Below are 19,517 nucleotides of genomic sequence, written 5' to 3' on the forward strand. Positions count from 1 at the left end.
TGTGAGCAGAAGAATCACAAAGTCTGTCTTTAGTTCAGCTGAAAATATTAGTTTTTGTCTTTTTTATTGACCAAACTTTTCAGGAAGTTGATGAAGAATAATTAAAGCTCTCACGTAGAAGTCCAACTTATTTTGTATCCTTGTGGAGAGTTTAATCTTAGAGTTTGTAAAGCTGTTGAGTTTTTAGAGTCACATGTATTGTTTTGACATTTAATAACCAAGTCCTGAAATAAAATTACAGTTGTGGATTTCTGTCATTTAGTCTAGGCTAAACAAATAACAGCAGCATAAATCTCAAACGTCATTATGAGGAGTCTGGACTGAGGTTTCTCACTTGCTATTGATCAAAACATGAAATTTAGGTTGGTTTAAAGGAATATTCCACATTAATTCTTTGAATGTTGACCTAAAAGGTTGGTTTCAGGAAGTATTCCACCTACAAGATCCTCACACATCCACCTTAAAGGAACATTCCACCAAAAATACCTGGACATGCACCTAAAATGTTGGTTAAACCGAGTATTCCATGCAAAATCCTCAAAGAGACCTGAGGGGCTGGTTAAAAGAAATATTCCACCTAAAACCTCAACTAGGGCAGTATGTGTAGCAGCGACAGCAGAAAGAGGTCCTCTCTGGGTAGAAGAACAACGTCCAAGTGGCATCTCCCTTTCTGCTCTTACCTTACTCACTAAACTCCAGTGCCATGGAGGACTCCAGTAGTTGATCTTTCCTGCTGCAACCTTCTCTTTTTCAGCTTTTTTCCACATCCAATCACTCCCGGTTTTGTTGACGTTTTTGACCCATTTTCCGAGCTTTGACCAATCCGAGAACATGAAGTACATCATCGGCATCCGCGGCGTAACCAATGGAAGGAAAACCACCCTTACCAACTGCTGTGTGGTCCATCAGGATGACTTCTTCAAGCCCCAAGATCAGATTGAAGTTGGTGAAGATGGTTTTAAGTGGTACGATTTCATCACTGCTCTGGACATGGACGCCATGATGAGTATGATCTATGCCTGGCTGGAGAACCCGGTGAAGTTTGAGAAGTCTCATGGCGTTAATCACACCCTGGACGCAGAGATCGTCCTGAAGTCCAACCATAAGGAGGAGGAGGAGACTCACATCCTCATTGTGGAGGGCTTCCTGCTTTACACCTACAGGCCTTTGATCGACGTGCTAAACCAACGTTACTTTATTTCCATCACATATGAAGAATGCAAAAAGAGGAGGCGCTCTAGGAAGTAGACAGTGCCAGATCCCCCCGGCCTGTTCGACGGCCACATCTGGCCCATGGACCTGCAACACAAGAACATCTGCTCACTGTGAAAGATTACTGAGAGGAGCTTTTTGTGATTTCTATGCAGAACATTATGTTTGCTGAGCTGTGCACGATTAAATGACTTAATATGTAATATTGCTACTGTTTATTATTGTTCTCTGGTTTATTGTTAAATGTATAGAGTGCTGCTTACTGTATTTTAGTGTATTTGATTTAAGAATATTGAGTATTGTTGCTGTTTATTATCAGGTCGGTAGCAGCTTTCTTTTTTCTTACAACTTTTCGGTGCCCCCTCAAAACATCTGTTGTACCGCACTATGCCCCCCACCCCCCACCCCACACACTAAAATTAATCTGGATCTGCCCCTGACTGCAAATTATTTCTCTTGTAATTTTACAACCGATGAAATACCCACTATCGGCTTAAGTGGTTAGATCAAACGAAATAATTTTAAAATATGTAACTTAAATATGACAAATAATCGATATGAACTGAGATAAAACATTTTATTATGACGGACGTTTCAGCTATGCTGCCCAACCCTACTTCCGCATCTCTCAGAAATCGGGTTGCTTTTTCCCAGTCGGAGTGATCCTCCTTCATTGGAGACGATCTCTGCGGCCTACAGCAGCCATACGTTACTCTTGACATATGGAGGCTCGGCGGCTGCAGCGGCGCTACTCCGCTGTCATTCTCTAAACCATCCCGCCGGTTTAAACATGACCGACTCCATTTAAACAGTTTAAACCGAGAGGAACCTTCACACCGGGGGCCTCAGCAGGGGAGGAGGTCGGTCAAATAGCTGACTGTAGCGCTTTACCTCAGTTGTTGACAGCGCTCCATCAGCCACAGCCGTGACGGACCCGCAGGTATGTCGACATCTGCGACCCGAGACACGGTGGTGAAGAAGAAGCACGTCCGCTTCGCTTCCGTGGAGGAAGACGACGACGACAACGACGAGCAGGAGGAGGACACCCTGTTTGACAAGAGAAAGGACGTGGGCAGGGGGCTGAAGAGCGCCCTGAAGGCGGTCAAGAGGACGACGAAGCCGGGATGCGACGAGCGGGTCGAGGTGGTCGGCGGAGGAAGGGGCGGAGGTGGAGCGTGGGGCCGCTGGATGGTCACCCTGGCGCTGTGCGGCTCCTTCCTGGGCTTGGTAGGTGTCCGGAGCCACTGAGGGGGACCTGCTGAACCGCTATCCAGCGAAATGTAGAATGAAAATGTCGCTATGTAGCTTCCGCAGGCCTCCTCTTTGTTAAACTGAATTTATTTAGCACTTAATATCAGTTAAGACAACCAAATAGCTGGCTAAGGGCCGTTAGGTTAGCTAACATCTGCTGGTGGGCAGTTAGCTAGCTAACATATCATCTTAATGTGATCTTAGCATTAGCATAACATTAAAATGTTCATAAAGAAATAAAGCAGGTTTATATTCTATTAGGCACTGATGGCCTTTAATTAAACTTAACCAATGTCAGCCAAAAATATACATATATGTTTGGTGTTATATATTACATAATTAACTTCAAAAAATGAACTGTATAAATGCAGTTTAAAAAAGCATTTCCTTTTTCAGAGACACTTGTAGAAATATTGACCAAACTGTCAAAAATGAAGACTGTTAGAGGAGGTTATCCCTCCCATTGATTCTTCCTCGTTTGACCCACAGAAAACCTATGCAGGACATTGTCTGACTGAGCATTTACAACCCCATCTTTATTCCAGATCTGGACCATATACAGCACCTAACCTTTGTTTTCAACCTGTACTGATTAAACTCCAACGTGCTATGCAGAATGCAAGAACACCCAAAAATACAGAAAGGCACGTTCAGGAGCAGTCAATTAAAACATTTCTTCTTGTTTTTTTTGTTTGAAGTCAAAACAGCTGGTGTGAGTTGAAGGTCACTGGACCCAGCAACTTAATTCTCAGTATGAATACTCCAACGATATAACATACCAGGGCTACAGTTAAATACTTTTGTTGCGGTGTAACCTTTTGAATATTTTCTGAATTTGATTATTTGAGCGATGGAATGTCAGAAAATGGTAAAAACGAGAACAGTGTCATTCAGGGTTTCCCAAAGCAATGAAGAAAACAGAAAATATTTACATTTAAAAAAGAACCAGAGGATTCAGATTTGTTTCTTTTTCTCTTTTCTTTCCTTTTTGTTTTAATCAATGTTCAAAATAAACTTTTCATTCATTCATAATTAACATTAGGAAGCAACCATGTTATGTATCAGTGCTGCAGCTAACATTTTTCTACACTGCTGATTAATCTGTCAATTATTTTCTCAATTTATGGATTTGTTGTTTGATTAATGAAACATCAGAAAAGGGTGAAAAATGTCAGTGTTTCTTAAAGAAAAACACCCAGAAAATATTTACATTTAAGAGGGAGAAGGAATCAGAGGATTTAGAGTTTTTGTTGAAAAAAAATACTAAAAAAAAAACAACAACAGCACAGTAATAAGTTATCAGTTAGAGGTAGTGAATAATAAACTGTTGCATTGTACACAATCTACCTGACTCATTTATATATCAAGGTTAACACTCTACAGTATAATATATAATACAACTTAACCTGACAAAGTTAAGCATTAGGGTTATAAACCTACACCTAATCTAACTAATTACAGATGGCCCAACCCAACAAAGTCAAACATTCTCTATGAGCAGGAATATTAGAGAAGAATCACTCATGTTTAGCAGGAACCAGGCTCTGGGAGCAGACATGAGGACTGAAGCAGTGGACAAGTTGGTGGAAGCAGGAACCACCGATCAGACCTCCAAAACCAGAAATACCTGCAGAAAGGACAAAATACAAACTATGAGAGAGAGACGACTCAAAACACCAGCATAACACATTCAGTTCTATTCAGTTTTATTTATATGTCGCTAATATACAAGTCAGATTGTCTCAAGACGCTTTATAAAACCCATATGCCTGAACCCCCAGAGCAGCGCTAAGGAGACATTGGCAAGAAAAAATAAACTCCCTTTTAAGGGGAAGAAACCTTGAGCAGAACTCTGCTCCTTATGTGGGGGGACTCATCTGTCTGCTGGCCGGTGGGCTGAGAGGGACAGAAGAGGTAGAGGGGGGGGGGGAGAAGGGTGTGTAACAAGGAACATATAGCACACAGTTGGATACATGCATGATAAGATATATGATACATGCAAAGTACAAGCTAACATTGAAACTGATCCATAGTGTACGGCTCTGACATTAAATACACTACATATATAGCTGGTAGTAAAATTCAAATAGTATATAGATGAGCATATCAAGTATATTAAAGGTGATGCAGAGTAGACTGGTGGAAATGGGCAGCTGGAAGCAGTGGGCTGGAGGAAGGTCAGCAGCAGCATCCCACAGTGGACATGGTAGAGACTAAGCTAGTTGGTGGGACAGCAAGTGCAGATCTGAAGCATCCAGCTTTGGGACCAGGGACACAGAGAAAGGACGCAGGGAGAAACACAGCGAATGCATTGCAATAACAGTATATATTGTAAAGACAAAGGTAGTTAGAGAAGGGCTCAGTGCATCAAGAGAGGTCCCCCAGCAGCTTAGGCCTAAAGCAGCAGAACTAGCTGTGCACGACTAATAGTTGACCTGTGGACAGATTTCCCCACCTGAGCTGTGGATCTCTGCAGTTCATCCAGAGTCACCATGGTCCTCTTGGCTGCATCTCTGATCAGTGCTCTCCTTGTCCGGCCTGTACGTTTAGGTGGATGACCGTGTCTTGGTAGGTTTTCAGTTGTGCCATACTCCTTCCATTTCTGGATGATGCACTGAACAGATGAGATGTTCAAAGCTTGGGAAATCTTTTTATAGCCTAACCCTGCTTTAAATTTCTCCACAACTTTATCCCTGACCTGTCTGGTGTGTTCCTTGGACTTCATGATGTTGTTTGCTCCCCAATATTCTCTTAACAAACCACTGAGGCGGTCACAGAACAGCTGTATTTGTACGGAGATTAAATTACACACAGGTGGACTCTATTTAGTCATCAGGTCAACATTCGATCATTCAGCAATCATCAGGCAACTTCTGAAGGCAACTGGATGGACTCAGAGAAAAGGGGATGAATACTTTTGCACACCACACTTTTCAGTTTGTCATTTGTTAAAAAAAATTAAATCATGTATAATTTTCTTTCTACTCCACAATTATATGCCACTTTGTGTTGGTCTTTCACATAAAATTCCAATAAAATATATTTATGTTTGTGGTCGTAACGTGACAAAATGTGGAAAAGTTCAAGGGGTATGAATACGTTTGCAAGCCCCTGTATGTCCTTAAAACAATCTTACAGTCTGACTAGCTGATTAGTTTCAATGTGAACATATGAACAGAATAGCAGAGGAGGATCGTGTTTGGTAATTAGAAAAGAGGCAGAACTATAAAAACAAAGAAAAAACTGAGTGAAATGAGGCAGTGGATCAATACCAAGTGATATAAAATATACGAAGAGTGGACATGATGAGGGCACCTTCAGTAGCACCTAAAAGCAGTAGAAAAAAGAGGAGACATTTATTCTGTTTGGAGTTGCCAATAGTGGATCTTGATTTGATGAGGATCAGGAGACCAAGTTATTTCTGATTAGCTGCCTGGTCTGTGCTGAACAGCATTAAACATCAACATCAGCAGAGGAGCCACTGTTCAATTTGATCTTTTCTGCTATTTACTGAAGCAGAGAAGTCACAAATTAACACCTAAAAATCCACCAGAGGAAAAAAAGCTGATTGAAGCTGTGTCCCTTTAGTGGTCAAACTAAATCCACACCCATTCAACCAAACACAAACACATTCAAAACCGATTATGTTTTAAAAAGTTGTGCTTGCTTCTTTCTAATCGTTACCGGTGAACAAAAGGCCCGTTGTAGCGTGCAGGGAGACGTCCTGTTTGATGAAGTCAAAGCTGCTTGATTTTCATAGTTGCAAAACTCGCTCTCCAACCAAGCTGTTCACATCAGATTACTGCAATCCATCTGCATGCGCCTGAGTGTCGGCTTACCTCTGCAGTGTTAACATTTCTTGTTCTAGCCACACTGGAATAACTGAAACACACACAGGTTTTGTTAGTTCAGCAACACCCTGGTTCACGTACACGCTGTTACAACACATGGGAACGAGGAGGCTGCTCTTTTACTAACAGTTTTTTTTTCTAAAAGTTGTCTAAGGACAAAGAAATGCACCTATAAAACACAATTCAAATCGATTTGCCTGGCTTTTTGTGCTGCCTGTTGTACATTATATTTTGCTACTTACAGTGAAGTTTTATACACATTTTCATCAGTGTTAAATCTTGACAGTGAAGTCAGACAGTGTTAGTACTTTCAAGCCTTTTTGTAGATTTTTCCAGTGTGCACTTGAGGACAACGTCTTCACAGACGGGACAGAAATGCTAATTTCTCTGTCAATAGTGGCCTCAATTTAGTAAGTTCTGTCATTTTTGGCAAAACTTTTACAATTTAAAAGAAGAAGGGTGATAAAGGGAAAGGGGTAGACTCAAAAATCAGACTTTTACAGCCAAATTAAACCTTAAATGCACTCAAACTCCCAGATCAATGATTTTTCACTGCTTAGAAGCTTTATAATATTTTATCTTTCCATCGTTCTGTAACCATTATCTTGTTTTTTTTCCAGGGGATGTGCATCTCTGTTATTGGCCCCACATTCCACGATCTGGCTGTAAATGTGAAAAAGGACATCAGCAACATCTCGTACATCTTCGTGGGTCGCTCTGGGGGCTACATCGGCGGATCGCTGCTAGGAGGGCTTCTCTTTGACTGCGTTAACCCCCACCTCCTGCTAGGTAACACTTGGCCCTCACGCTGCTGCTGTGGAGTCGTGTCAACACTCACAGCTGGCAGGCGTCCGTGGTCTGCACACCCACAGGGCTTCATCGGCACAGTTATTCTGACCGTTTGCACTCGCTCTACAAAAATATTTTCCTTCCAATTATCTCTCCTTCTAGGCTCTTCCATGCTGATCACGGCGTTTGGGATGTGTGCCATCCCCTTCTGTAAGGAGGCGCTGCTTCTCACCGTGTTCATGTCCAGCATTGGGATGTTGATGGGCGTTCTGGATACAGGTAAGACACACAGGGATAGACCGTAAGTCAGTGGGAAACAGATGAAGAAAGTTAAGTGATTCATGCTCCAGACTAACTTTTCTAGGAGTAAAACTGCCACCAGCACGTAACTTGTTGACAATTTGCATGTACTAATATAAATATTGACTCAAGACTCTGTATTTGCATATTATTATTATTATCTGAAATGATATTGTTTTTTTACCAGTGTTTTCCCTGAGGTTGTCTGATATCACTCCTACAAACTAGGCTGAACTGTTGCTTATCGACAGACGCCACGCTTTACATAAGTTCCCTAAACATCTCACTTGCAGGTTGCAATAGATGCTAATTAGTCCGCTGTGCTCAGAAACGCCTCTAGTCTTTACTCATTTACTGCAGCAGTCACGCAGTTGTGTGCCCAAAAACTACTTAAGATTGAATGAATGATATAATTAGAATACTTATTAATTAATTATATAAATATCTACATAATTAATATAATTCAGAGTGATAAAGGGCTGTAATGTCAGAGTGGTTTTATCTAAACTGGCTGTTTCTTTTTTATTTTTTTTGACCGGAGCACATTTTACACTTTCTTTTCGTAGTTGACCGTTTGATTTTGTGAAGCTAAAACTGTGATATGATTAATATATTTTGCAGCACCAGTACTTCATTAGCCAGCGTTAGCTCGTGAGCTCAGTACTTTTTCCTCATCGGTGGGTCAGGCAGCATCTTCCTGCAGACTCACCAGATGTTTCTGAGTCGGGACCAGCTTCCTCGTCTCTCCTCATGTTGTCTTTAAAATAATCAGCTACAGACCGCTTCATCTTTGGAATATAGTAACAGCGAAATTAATTTTAGAGACTGACTGAGGCAGTGAAGAAGATAAAGTACAGCATCATACCACAATAATTAACCAAAGAGTTATCTGGGGAACCACACCAGTTTAACGATCATCATGCATTTGCACAGATTCAGTCACGTAAAATTTTAACTTGTGCGTTCTCAAAAAGTAGTCGTGAATGTCTGAACTCCTCTTATTTTTCAGATAATTGCATTTTAGCTGATGAGGCAGAACAATCGGACATGTGACGGCATTTAAAACCCAGGTCTTAGTGGTAATTTTCCTTCCTTCCTGCTGTGTCACTGTGTGTTTGCTCAGTAGCACAGCTGAGTTTCTCACACATAAAGCAGACAGCAGAGAGAACAAAGTTATACTTTAACGTTTGTGCAACTAAATCTGTCATTAAGGGAGACAGTTCAAGCAATTTAGTTGACACCTGTTGAACCGGTAGTGTTTAATTACCTCAGTGCCCCACAGCACCTGTATGTTTTACACTTTCACACAGCAGTACAAAGAGCATTGTGCTATTTTGAAATTCAGATTATCTTAAATTAAACCTCCAGATGAACATTTTTTTCTCAGATATACTTGTGGCAGACTGGTAGCTTAAATAATAGCCAAACATATAGAGCGTAGCATGCTCCGTTGCAGATATTTTAGTTACCAAATACTTTGTGACTTTGTGATAACCCAACTGTCCAACTTCATTGCTTCACATTGTGTCAAATAAATCAAAAACCAATATGCATATCCTACATGTTCTCTTCCTCTTTCTCCATCAGCCACAACCTTCACTTCCTGCTTCAGCTGCCACAGCAGAACTGGTTTAGGCCAGTAATTATTCTAAACAAAGTATTTGGAGAGCAAATCACACTGATTAGTGCCACGTGAGACCAGACTCAGACTGTATGAAAGGCAGACTCAGGGCGGGTACACACAGTGCTGACAAGGCTTTTAACATTTAAGAGCTTGATGTGCATTGCAGATATCCATATTTCAGCTCATCTTAGTCAAAAAGGACAGTTTAGGTCATCCACAGGTGTCATTTCAGACCGTTTGATAGTCATATCATCATTCTCCCAAGTAGAAATGCATCAGTCTATTATTCAAGTATTCAGAATTCTCCACTTATCGCAAACACTGTGGATATGTGCAGCTGAATTATAACAAGTATTAATTCCAGTTTCAGATACCTGCAGTTTCAATCTGACTAGTTCATGATATCTGTAATTACCCTCAATTCCAGATATCAACATTGTCTTTTCATATCTAGAAGTTATTTGTCAGAATGATACATCTGGAACTGGAAGTAAGACCAGGCAAAATGTCATTTTTATGTAAAACGATGTTGCAGATATCTGTAGTTACGTCAGATGCTTCAGGAAGTATTAGGAAGGTGCAGTTTGCTTTTCAAACATATTTTACCGGGCTTTGCAAAAGTTCTGTTACACGGTTTCATGATCTTTAGAGACGTTTACATGACGGAGTGAAAAATTCCATTAAATAAACTGAAAGTTCTACCTTATTGGCAGATGTCCTTAATACAAATTTTTTTCTCCGGTGAAGTTGTATCAAGATGGAAGTCAAAAGAGTTGAGATATCTGCTCTCCTTCATGCTGGCCACAACAAGTCTGACAGAGCCAAGCAGCTGAACATCAGCTGGATGACCGTCCACAGAGTCACGGAGAGGCTCAAGAATGGTGAAGATCTTTCAGATGATCTTTCAAGAATGGTGAAGACCTGAAAGATCTTCACCATTCTTTAGCCTCTCTGCAACTCTGTGGACGATCATCCGGCTGATGTTCAGCACAAAGGAGAGCAGATATCTCAACTCTTTTGACTTCCATCTTGATACAACTTCACCGGAGAAAAAAATTTGTATTGAGGACACCTGCCTATAAGGTAGACCTTTCAGTTTATTCAATGGAATTTTTCACTCCGACATGTAAACGTCTCTAAAGATCATGAAACCGAGTGTAACAGAACTTTTGCAAAGTCCGGTATATTTATGCTCAAACACACATACAGACATTTAGTGTGGACCTGTAGTGAGCTCTGCCAGTTTGTACCTCTGTACATTGTTCGTCTGTATTTGCACTAGTATGTTACTGAGTTTGTGTTTTTTTCCTATTATCTTGTTCTACATGTATTTATCCCTATTAGTTTTATTTTTGTTACTTATCTTGAATTTCTTTTTTTTCTACTCCATTTCTTACATCATTGCTGCACTGCCTGCTCTGTGTTTTTTAATTACGCCCAGGGGACAAATAAAGTTTTCTGAATCTGAAAAGAACTGCAGCTATACCTGCATATGTCAGAGCAGCCACAGTTTCAGTAATTTTCCACCACAAATCTCCAATTTACGAAGCTCTTGTTCTCCATATATTCCCCATATTGTAAGCACTACATCAAATTCAGGGTATTCCTTTATTCGCGTTATCTTTCTGTATGAGCGATTCCTTTCAGACAGAGGACTTTGCCTCTTTCAATTCAAGATTATCATCAGAAATTTAGGACTCGAGTGGCACAGGAGGGTCTGAATGAGCTTTTCTTCTGAAAAGTGAATCGATATTTCGTTTCATTGTCACCAAAGCGCTGAGCGAGGGTGAGCGTACTCACAGACCGACACAAGTAGATGACATCCCGCCCTGCATTGTTATGATGATGAGATCTCTGCGTTACCTCTCAGCCCTAATTACTCGATCTCACTCGTGTACAATGGCAACACACTCAAACTAATTCCCACTCTGTCTGGTGTATCACATGATAATTTGCATATGTGAAAGTCACAATAGATCCTAATAATGATATTTAGCAGCACTGTCTTCAAAAGTGGTCCCAAAATGCGATGTTTGCAGTCTGGAGCCCAGTTTTAGTTTGCAGTCTGGCTGAATATTAGTGGAGTTACTGAAGATGAATGGTAAAGCAGGCACCTTTAACATTACAGTTGTGCTTCCTTTCTAAGATGTCAAATATGCCCTTATTGAAATATCTTTAGTTTCTTAGTTAGATTTGGGGAACTATTTTGAAACACCAGAACTGTATTCTACTTGGATTAGTCTATCCACTAATATTTTAGGTTCTGTGATTCCAGCTTCCACCTGCTCAATCACCTTTTAAATTATGTTTCCATTTAAAACAAGACGACATGGTCATCAATATCCCCCGCCCCGTGTGATGTCTATGAGTCTATATCCAAAATAGTGATCAAGGGCCATAACTGTTAAATATTATCGCACAGGTCTCATTTTCGAACTTGATCAAGGTGTCCATGGTGTGAAGCTACACACTAAATTTCGTAATCCTAGCTGTAATAGTTTCCGAGAAAAGCTGTCGCCTTCATGTTGGACGGAAGCACGGACGGACGGCTGGACGGAGGCCAAACCTATATCCCCCTTTTCCACTTCGTGGAGGCTGGGGATAATTATTGTATGTTTAGTATTATTGTAACATGCAGCTACGTATGGTTCAGAAAATGTCCCTAGTCTACTAATTATCTTTTTTTTGTTCATTTGACCTCAAAGATGCAACTTTTTGTGACATCCTCAATTATTTTTTACTATTTCAACTTGCGTATAATTTTTGACCAATATAGTGAAACTTAGGCTTATCTTCAATAGTTTCTGAGACATTGTCATTCAACAATAGCCTCAAATTTCAACATGCAAAAAAATGTGCCGAAAGTGAGTCGAAGAGCTGTTTTTACAAAAACAGAATATCTCAGATCCTGGTTTGTCAATCTAAAAATATTTGTAGTTTATGAGCAGAAAGCCTCTGATGATTTGAGATGGAATAATCCAGATATACAAGTTTAGAAAGGAGGACAGGTTTGACTTTAGTTTTTATGTTGACAGGATGCACAAAGGCTTTTCTCTGACATTAAATTGGTGTTTTCCCAAAGGTACTACAAAACAAACTTATCGACATTTTCTCTTAAATTTCTGCATTGCAGGAATGATATGTATTATCAGATGCCATTTCAGTATTTGCCACAACAAATAAATCATTTTCATCATTGCCCCTAAAGTCAGTGCATGTCTGGAGACAAAAACAACAACAACAAGCAAATAGTGCCAAAATTCAGTATTAATCTAATGTTAACTAATCATTATCTACGGAGGTTAATAATTCATACCCTCATACACAGTATAGTTTCACAGGTGTTTGCATTTATCGTGGATAGTTAAGAGTTTTGTTTTCCACTTTGTTTAATGAGCATCTTCATTACCTTCTGTACTACAGCTGTGGTTTACCTGTCAGGACATTCTTCTTTATGATATCTACTAGATCTTTTTTCTTTTCTGGAGGTCATAGCAGGAAAAACAGCAGATATTACTGGCCCTTGTTAAAGAAATGTGCTTCTGTTGCGCTTCTATAGCTGTGGACCGGTCAAAATGTCTGTCATTGAAAAGCTCTGATTCACTAAATGAAGTTGAGTTCTCTCAAACTCTTACGTAATGAGATCTAGTCATTGAAAACTCTTGCCTTGGTTGGTCTGTGATAGCTTGTCTATTAACTATCGAGCTCTTGATACGTCAGTCTTGTGTAATCATAATTTTGTCCATGTTGTGTTGACTCTTTCTGGCAGCAGGCCCTCTGCATTAGATCTTTAACCTTGATGGTTTATCTAATCAGTGCACTTTGTGTTAATAAATGACCATCAGCTATACATGTAAAAGAAACCGTTGGCATACCCACAAAAACTTTCATTCAGCTTTCTTTTCCTTAATTTGCTGATCAGCTCTGGTTGCCAGTGCACAAATGGTTCAGCAGAATGTAGAGGAAAACAAATGGGGAAAGTTTTGAGGTCATGAGAAGTACAAGATCGAACACGTGGGCATTATACAGTTTCAGTTTTGGACTGAGCTTTATTGCTTTAGTTGAGGATTTTCTAATGTGTGCAGAGCAAAGTGCGACCTTCATAGTGTGACATGACTAAAAATCAGTCAAGCTTATCTGAATGTTTTCATGGTTGCTCCTGACATTTGGCAGATCTGTGTGCTTCCATGTTAAATTAAAAAGTCTCATTTCACCCTTTCTAAACTAGTTTTTGGCCACACACCTGAAATGAACTGAGTGGAGACTAGAGGCTTCTCTGTGTATACCTGCCTCATAACAAATGCAGATGCACCTGGGGCATTAGGGAACATTGGCAAATTGTAATCTTGACTGAGAGTCTGTATGAATATTCTGGAAATTGTTGCTTCAGAAAACAACCTGGATTGCACACACCACAATAAAACACAGAAATCCTGAACATGTGGGAAACACTGAGATATAATACACTGCCTGGCCAAAAAAAAAACAGTCGCACACTAACTTTTTGTTGGACTGCTGTTAGCTTTGAGTATGGCACTCATTCGCTGTGGCATGACAAGCTTCTGCAATGTCACAGCATTTATTTCTGTCCAAAGATGCATTAATTTTTCACCAAGATCTTATATTGATGATGAAAGTGTCAGACTGCTGTGCAAAGTCTTCTCCAGCACATCCCAAAGACTCTCAATGGGGCTGAGGTCTGGACTCTGTGGAGGACAATCCATGAGTGAAAATGACGTCTCATGCTCCCTTATCCACTCATTCATAATTTGAGCCCCATGAATCCTGGCATCGTCATCTTAGAACAGGTCTATGCCATTAGGGAAGAAAAACTCCATTGATGGAAAGACCTGGTCATTCAGTACATTCAGGTAGTCAGCTGACCTCATTCTTTGGGAACATAATGTTGATGAACCTGACCAACCCCAGATCATAACCCTAACCCCCACAGGCTGGTAGGTGTTAGCCATGATGAGTTCATCACTTCAACTGCCTCTCTTCTTACCCTGATGCACTCATCACTGTGGAACAGGGTAAATCTGGACTCATCAGATCACATGACCGACCACATTTGTTCATTAAAGATGATGGTTCTCCACCATCCTTCCAGGTTTGAATAATGCGTTGGGTGGTTCTTAACCTGATTTTAGTAGTTTCAGAAATCTCCTTATTTTTGTTTGCTTTATGCAGGCCAATAATTTGACCCTTCAGGGACAGATAAACGTCCTTTCCATGACCACAGGATATGTCTGACATGGTTGTTTAAAAATGAGAAGCTGAAGTAAGTTGTTGCAGCTGAAACATTCATCACTGCAGTAATTATCCAATGGAAGGCTCTTACTTATTTGTTCAGTTAAATCCAGGTGGCGACTTTTTTTTGGGCCAGACAGTGTATAACAGGCAACATTATGCATCATTGCAGAGTGGAGCCACAGATGTTGTAAAAAAAAATGTAAATACTTCTTCCTGTGCTGTGGCAGGTGTGTGCAGTGTTTTAACAGTGCTTAGAATAAAGCCAGAGAAGACCAGGCTTTAATGACCTTTCCCACTTTAAATGTACAAAACATTTATCTGCACATTTATTCTTGTTTGCAGTTTTACACATTTAAATTTGAGTCCATCTTTGACTTACAATATCTCAGGAATTATTAAAGATAAAAGCATAGTCAGCTAGTGATTCAACTGGCAATTTAAAAATATACATGTGTCTTGGAATTTTTTTTTTTATATATCAAGCCTAAATATAACAGATATCTTGATAAATATCTATATTATATGCTGTAAATATTTCAGGTGAATCAGAAAAGGTAATAGAAACTTTTTTTAAAAAATCTGATGATTTGAGATGAAATGACATAAATACTCCGACCTGCTGAGTTCTTTTTCTTTGTCACATTTTTCACTGTCTGCAGATATTCACCTTTCAGAGGGCAGTTCATTTTCTTGTAAACAGTGTGTAATCAGTGTTTTTCTGTCTGTCAGGTGGAAACGTGCTCATACTGAACACCTGGGGTGAGCAGGCGGGTCCCCACATGCAGGCTCTGCACTTCAGCTTTGCAGCCGGAGCCTTCATGTCTCCGATCATCGCCAAGCTGGTGTTTGGAACCGACGTGAACAGCAGCAGCGTCGGAGTCACACCGACTGAGGCCACGCCTGCCACCACCACACAGATCACCAAAGCCCCCGATACTCACACGACCATCCGCTACATCCACAGCAAGAGCAGCACCCTCAATTCCATGTGGGCCTATGTTGTGATCGGCTGCTTCGTCTTCCTCATGTCCTTCTTTTTCTTCATCCTCTACTCTCGCAGCAGCTCATCTCGTGATAAAGCCCGTGCAGCGTCAACCAAGCCGCAGACGGCTAAACACCACATCGGCCTCGTTGCCCTGCTCTTCTTTTTCTTCTTTGCCTACGTAGGCGCAGAGGTAGCGTACGGCTCCTTCATCTTCACCTACGCCAAGGACTACGTTAAGATGAAGGAGCCGGAGGCGGCCGGGCTGAACTCGCTGTTCTGGGGGTCGTTTGCTGCCTGTCGAGGTCTGGCCATCTTCTTTGCGGCCTGCATGTACCCAGGAACCATGATCCTGCTCAGCCTGGTCGGCTCCACCGTCTCCTCCCTGCTGCTCTGCCTCTTCAGTAAGGAGCAGGCGGCGCTGTGGCTGTGCTCCGCCCTCTACGGGGCGTCTATGGCCGCCACCTTCCCCAGCGGCATCTCCTGGGTGGAGCAGTACACCACGGTGACAGGTCACACGGCGGCCATCTTTGTGGTGGGCGCAGCGCTGGGTGAGATGGTGCTGCCGGCGCTTGTAGGCCTCCTGCTGGGGAAGTTCCCTGACCAGCCGCTGCTCATGTACCTGTGTCTGGTCACCGCCACCTTCACTTCCATCCTCTTCCCCGTCATGTACAAGCTGGCCACGTCACCCAGCAGCCAGAGCAGGAAGCCCAGAGCCAGGGGCCAACCGGAATTGGATGACAGTGAGTACCGTCGGGCGCTGCTGGACTCGGTGCCCATCGAGGAAGAGGAGGAAGAGGAGCAGGAGGAGCAAGAGGAGCAGGAGAACGAGGTCGATCAGTGGAACGACGCAGACTTTGAGGTGATTGAAATGGACGACACATCGAGTCTCGTCAACTCTCCCAACAAGGCGTCCTCTTCTCCTGATATTGCTGCTGCCATCTCCAATGGCCAGGAGACGGAGCCGACAGCCGGAGCACCGTTTTCAGACGCCATCTCTCTGGAGAGAGAATCCCCGAGTGACAAACTGCTGCTGTCTTTGGACAGAGAGAAAAGAGACTGAACACTACATCTGTGAAGTGCTGCCGATCTCACACTCAACACTGGAACATTTGTTGAAACTCCCAACATTTATGTACAGTTCTTGGATTTACTGTGCAGTGAATGCAACGCTGGCTCCCGAATACAGCTTCTCAATGTCAGCTCAGTTTGCGTAAAAAGTCTCGGGTATCTTTTAAAGCTTTTGGACTCCTGCTGGATGATCAGATTTACCTGTTCTACACTGTCATGTTGATTCCACATGCTCCTCGGTGAGATTGAAGAGGCGACAGAACAGAAGTTTGAGGGCTGAGAGGATTCAGTGCCTTGCATGAGGACACATGAGCAGAGTTGAACCAGGGACCTTCATCCTCGTCATCACCTGCCAGACTGATCTCTAAATGTCATTTGATTTTGCACTACTGCAGCGATGAGAAGATAGTCGGCAGGGTGTTTTTTGTCGCACTTTAGTAAAGATCCGATTGTTTTTTTCTTTGTTTCTGTCATGTATTGTGACTTGTGGTTCTCCCAATCACACGTGTGGTCACTGTGATTCATCTCATGATTTTATTTTGTCAGAACTCCAATAACTGAAGGAAAGAAGGCATTTTAATACATTGATTTTTTTTATTATATCAATCTCAAACCTCCACCCACAGCAATGTCCATTAAAAACAAAAAAAAAAAAAACACCTCCTTCATTATCATTTTTTTACATTTTTACAAATACACAGATCCTGTGTACGGCTGTTTGGGGAATTGAAGATCAGATCTGGATGTAGTTTGAAGACAGTAAATCGGAATTGTACACAAAACCATATATGCACAAGGAAATAATAGACTCTGCATGACATAAATTATCAAAATACAGTATTGCAACAGTCCCAGATTTTTTAGAAAACTGAATAATTTCCAGTTCCCATTTCTGTAGAGTATGAAGTGTCAAATCTGCCAAACTTGACATCAATACAATCAAGGTGAAAGAAACATGAAAAATGACACCCTTTCTAGAATGCATAAAACAGATTTGATTGCATTCATGGCCGGAGCTTTAGTTTTTTTAATGCTAATGCACAGTGAGTTCATAGATGGAGCTGTACAGGAACTATTTACAGAAGACTGCAGTCAATATAAAAATGAAGAAAAGTCAATTAGTGGTTTGAATGTACTTTTTCTGGGGATTTGGAAGGAGCTCCTTAAAAATCGGTGACTTTAAACCGCTACAGCGCAAACGAGACACAACAAATGGTCCTGGATGGGACTGTTGGGTTACAGGCAGCCCGTGTCATCGGCGACATCAGCTTCACTCGGCTCGTAGCAGCAAACAAGCATGACGACGAAACACACAACGCCTCCCCACAGGAGGCTGAAAGCCGACAGTCTGCACACGCAGAGAGATACTTGTATAACAAATAACAGTTACAAGACAGAATGAAAAACCCAACAGGGTTCAATCAAAGCACCATTTAAACTATTACAACTGAATGGACGATCAAACACTGAGATGGGAGATTTTTTTTGGGGGGGGGGAGGACAGCTATTAGCACCAAATCAGCGAGGAGCTCCAGCTTTGAGATCAGAACTGCTCCAGCAGCTGTCGGAGGTAGGGGGCCTTGGAGAGCTGACGGTTGACCCGGGACAGTTTGTAGAGGACGGGACAGTCCAGAGACACACAGGGAACCTGACGCTCAGCACAGCCGCTGCAGTTCCTGCAGATCTACACACAAACACAAATATCACCCATTAGGCTGCATTCATGTTCTCTATGGGGGAAAACTTAAACTAACATGAACCACATAAAACGTCCCAGCTCTAAAACAAACTTAGTTATCGAACAACAGGAGATGAAATCATTCTTCATGGTTGGTTTTATATGTGAGGCGTCTCTCAGTGAAAACACAACACTGATTCCTATTTTCTCTCACATTTGTCATAAAATATTCATATCAACCCTCTGAACTCCAAACTGTTTCTGGACTTTTAGTTTTTACGCACTGTGGGCTCATTTTTCTCTTCAATATAAAGTCCTGCGTCTCCATGGAAACCACACAACCATGGTTAGAAGTAGAGAAAACTAGAAATGCATTTAAATTCCCCAAATGATCACTTGCATGAAAACAATACCCTTTAGTGTTACAGGTTCTCTGAAATTTTACGTAGAACTGCAAATGAGGCATTATCTATTTAAATATGAGGAATCTGAACGCTGGATAAAGTCAGCTTCAAATTTCACATTTTACAGTCAGTGTATTTCTGGAAATCAAAATATGTATCAACTGCTACTGAAGAGAAAACTCCCAGCTTGTAGCACTAGAACACCTCATTCTAATGGGTTCAACAGCAAAATTCCTTTTAGTTTTATTGGAAACCAGTTGAAAATTGTATCAAAATACGAATCGCTGTGAAACGTACCCATCTTATTATTTACAAGAAATAACTTTTTGAATGAAAGTTGTTTATTTGTGAATGAGGCATTATGCATCTAAATATAATTTAGGATTTTGCATCTGTCTTCTTGTCATGCGATGAATCAGGAAATCCTGTAAACAGCCAGAAGAAAAATTCACTGTAATCATATTTAAAGGTAAATATTTCCGTAAAACCTTTCAAAATATCGGCAGTAATAAAGCTGAAAAGTTTGCTAAATGTGAGACTTGCAAAATTCTGTGTGTTTTAATGGAAACAAGTATTTAGGAGTAAAAATGCCAACAAATACGTATCACTGTTAAACTGACTGGTTAGATTAAGATGGCTGTTTTGCACTACAATGCAATATCAATTTATCATTTGCATACTCACCATTTAAATGGTAGTAAAATCAACACATGTAATGGAAGCCGAATAGCTTCTTCTTATCTGCAGTGTCAACTAGAAAGCAGTTGTGTCTGCTGCATGTGACGGGTTTCATCTGTTACCTTTGGTGCCGCTTCAGCTGGGAGTGAAATCACTGTTTTGATTGTGTCTTATCTGTATGACGGCTACGATAAAACACTCGGCCAAAGGTTGATAAGAACAAAGATATAGTAAAATGTATTGTGAAGAGTTGAGGACAGACGGTGGTTTTATCTCCCTGAGAGGCCTTCGACACACAAACAACAGCCGAGCTTCAGCTGCTGCTCAACGCTCCGGTTAAAAGACACTGAAATGTTGATGTGACACGACCTTAAAATGTCCCAGCTCTCAAACAAACTGTTGGTTATCGAACAACAGGAGATAA

At 41.2% G+C, this 19,517-nt stretch overlaps 3 protein-coding genes across 3 annotated transcripts in view; 2 read left to right on the forward strand and 1 right to left on the reverse strand.

Moving 5' to 3' along the window:
* The first annotated feature begins 831 nt into the window (after positions 1 to 831).
* LOC110966961 (nicotinamide riboside kinase 2-like) lies at positions 832 to 1,299 on the forward strand. The gene has a single exon (XM_051960715.1). It carries the CDS (start codon positions 832 to 834, stop codon positions 1,246 to 1,248), a length of 417 nt encoding a protein of 138 aa, XP_051816675.1. The 3' UTR covers positions 1,249 to 1,299.
* A 562-nt stretch (positions 1,300 to 1,861) lies between these two features.
* On the forward strand, positions 1,862 to 16,792 carry mfsd4b (major facilitator superfamily domain containing 4B). The gene is made up of 4 exons (XM_022216455.2): positions 1,862 to 2,439; positions 6,935 to 7,103; positions 7,266 to 7,382; positions 15,010 to 16,792. Exons 1-4 carry the CDS (start codon positions 2,155 to 2,157, stop codon positions 16,323 to 16,325), a joined length of 1,887 nt encoding a protein of 628 aa, XP_022072147.2. The 5' UTR covers positions 1,862 to 2,154; the 3' UTR covers positions 16,326 to 16,792.
* A 61-nt stretch (positions 16,793 to 16,853) lies between these two features.
* The window catches only part of rev3l (REV3 like, DNA directed polymerase zeta catalytic subunit), a 93,267-nt gene continuing 90,603 nt past the window's right edge, over positions 16,854 to 19,517 (reverse strand). Inside the window, 1 exon segment of the mRNA XM_022216436.2 lies at positions 16,854 to 18,017. Coding sequence (XP_022072128.2) covers positions 17,877 to 18,017 — 141 coding nt within the window. The 3' untranslated portion in view covers positions 16,854 to 17,876.

Source organism: Acanthochromis polyacanthus, chromosome 16, assembly GCF_021347895.1.
Source record: "Acanthochromis polyacanthus isolate Apoly-LR-REF ecotype Palm Island chromosome 16, KAUST_Apoly_ChrSc, whole genome shotgun sequence".
NCBI classification, from domain to species: Eukaryota; Metazoa; Chordata; class Actinopteri; family Pomacentridae; genus Acanthochromis; species Acanthochromis polyacanthus.

Bases quoted from the DNA above. Each gene is read 5' to 3' on its own strand.
- LOC110966961 (XM_051960715.1), top strand. From the start codon at position 832: ATGAAGTACATCATCGGCATCCGCGGCGTAACCAATGGAAGGAAAACC.
- mfsd4b (XM_022216455.2), top strand. From the start codon at position 2,155: ATGTCGACATCTGCGACCCGAGACACGGTGGTGAAGAAGAAGCACGTC. The intron at 7,104-7,265 runs GTAACACTTGGC...CTCTCCTTCTAG, and splicing joins TAACCCCCACCTCCTGCTAG to GCTCTTCCATGCTGATCACG. The intron at 7,383-15,009 runs GTAAGACACACA...TCTGTCTGTCAG, and splicing joins GATGGGCGTTCTGGATACAG to GTGGAAACGTGCTCATACTG.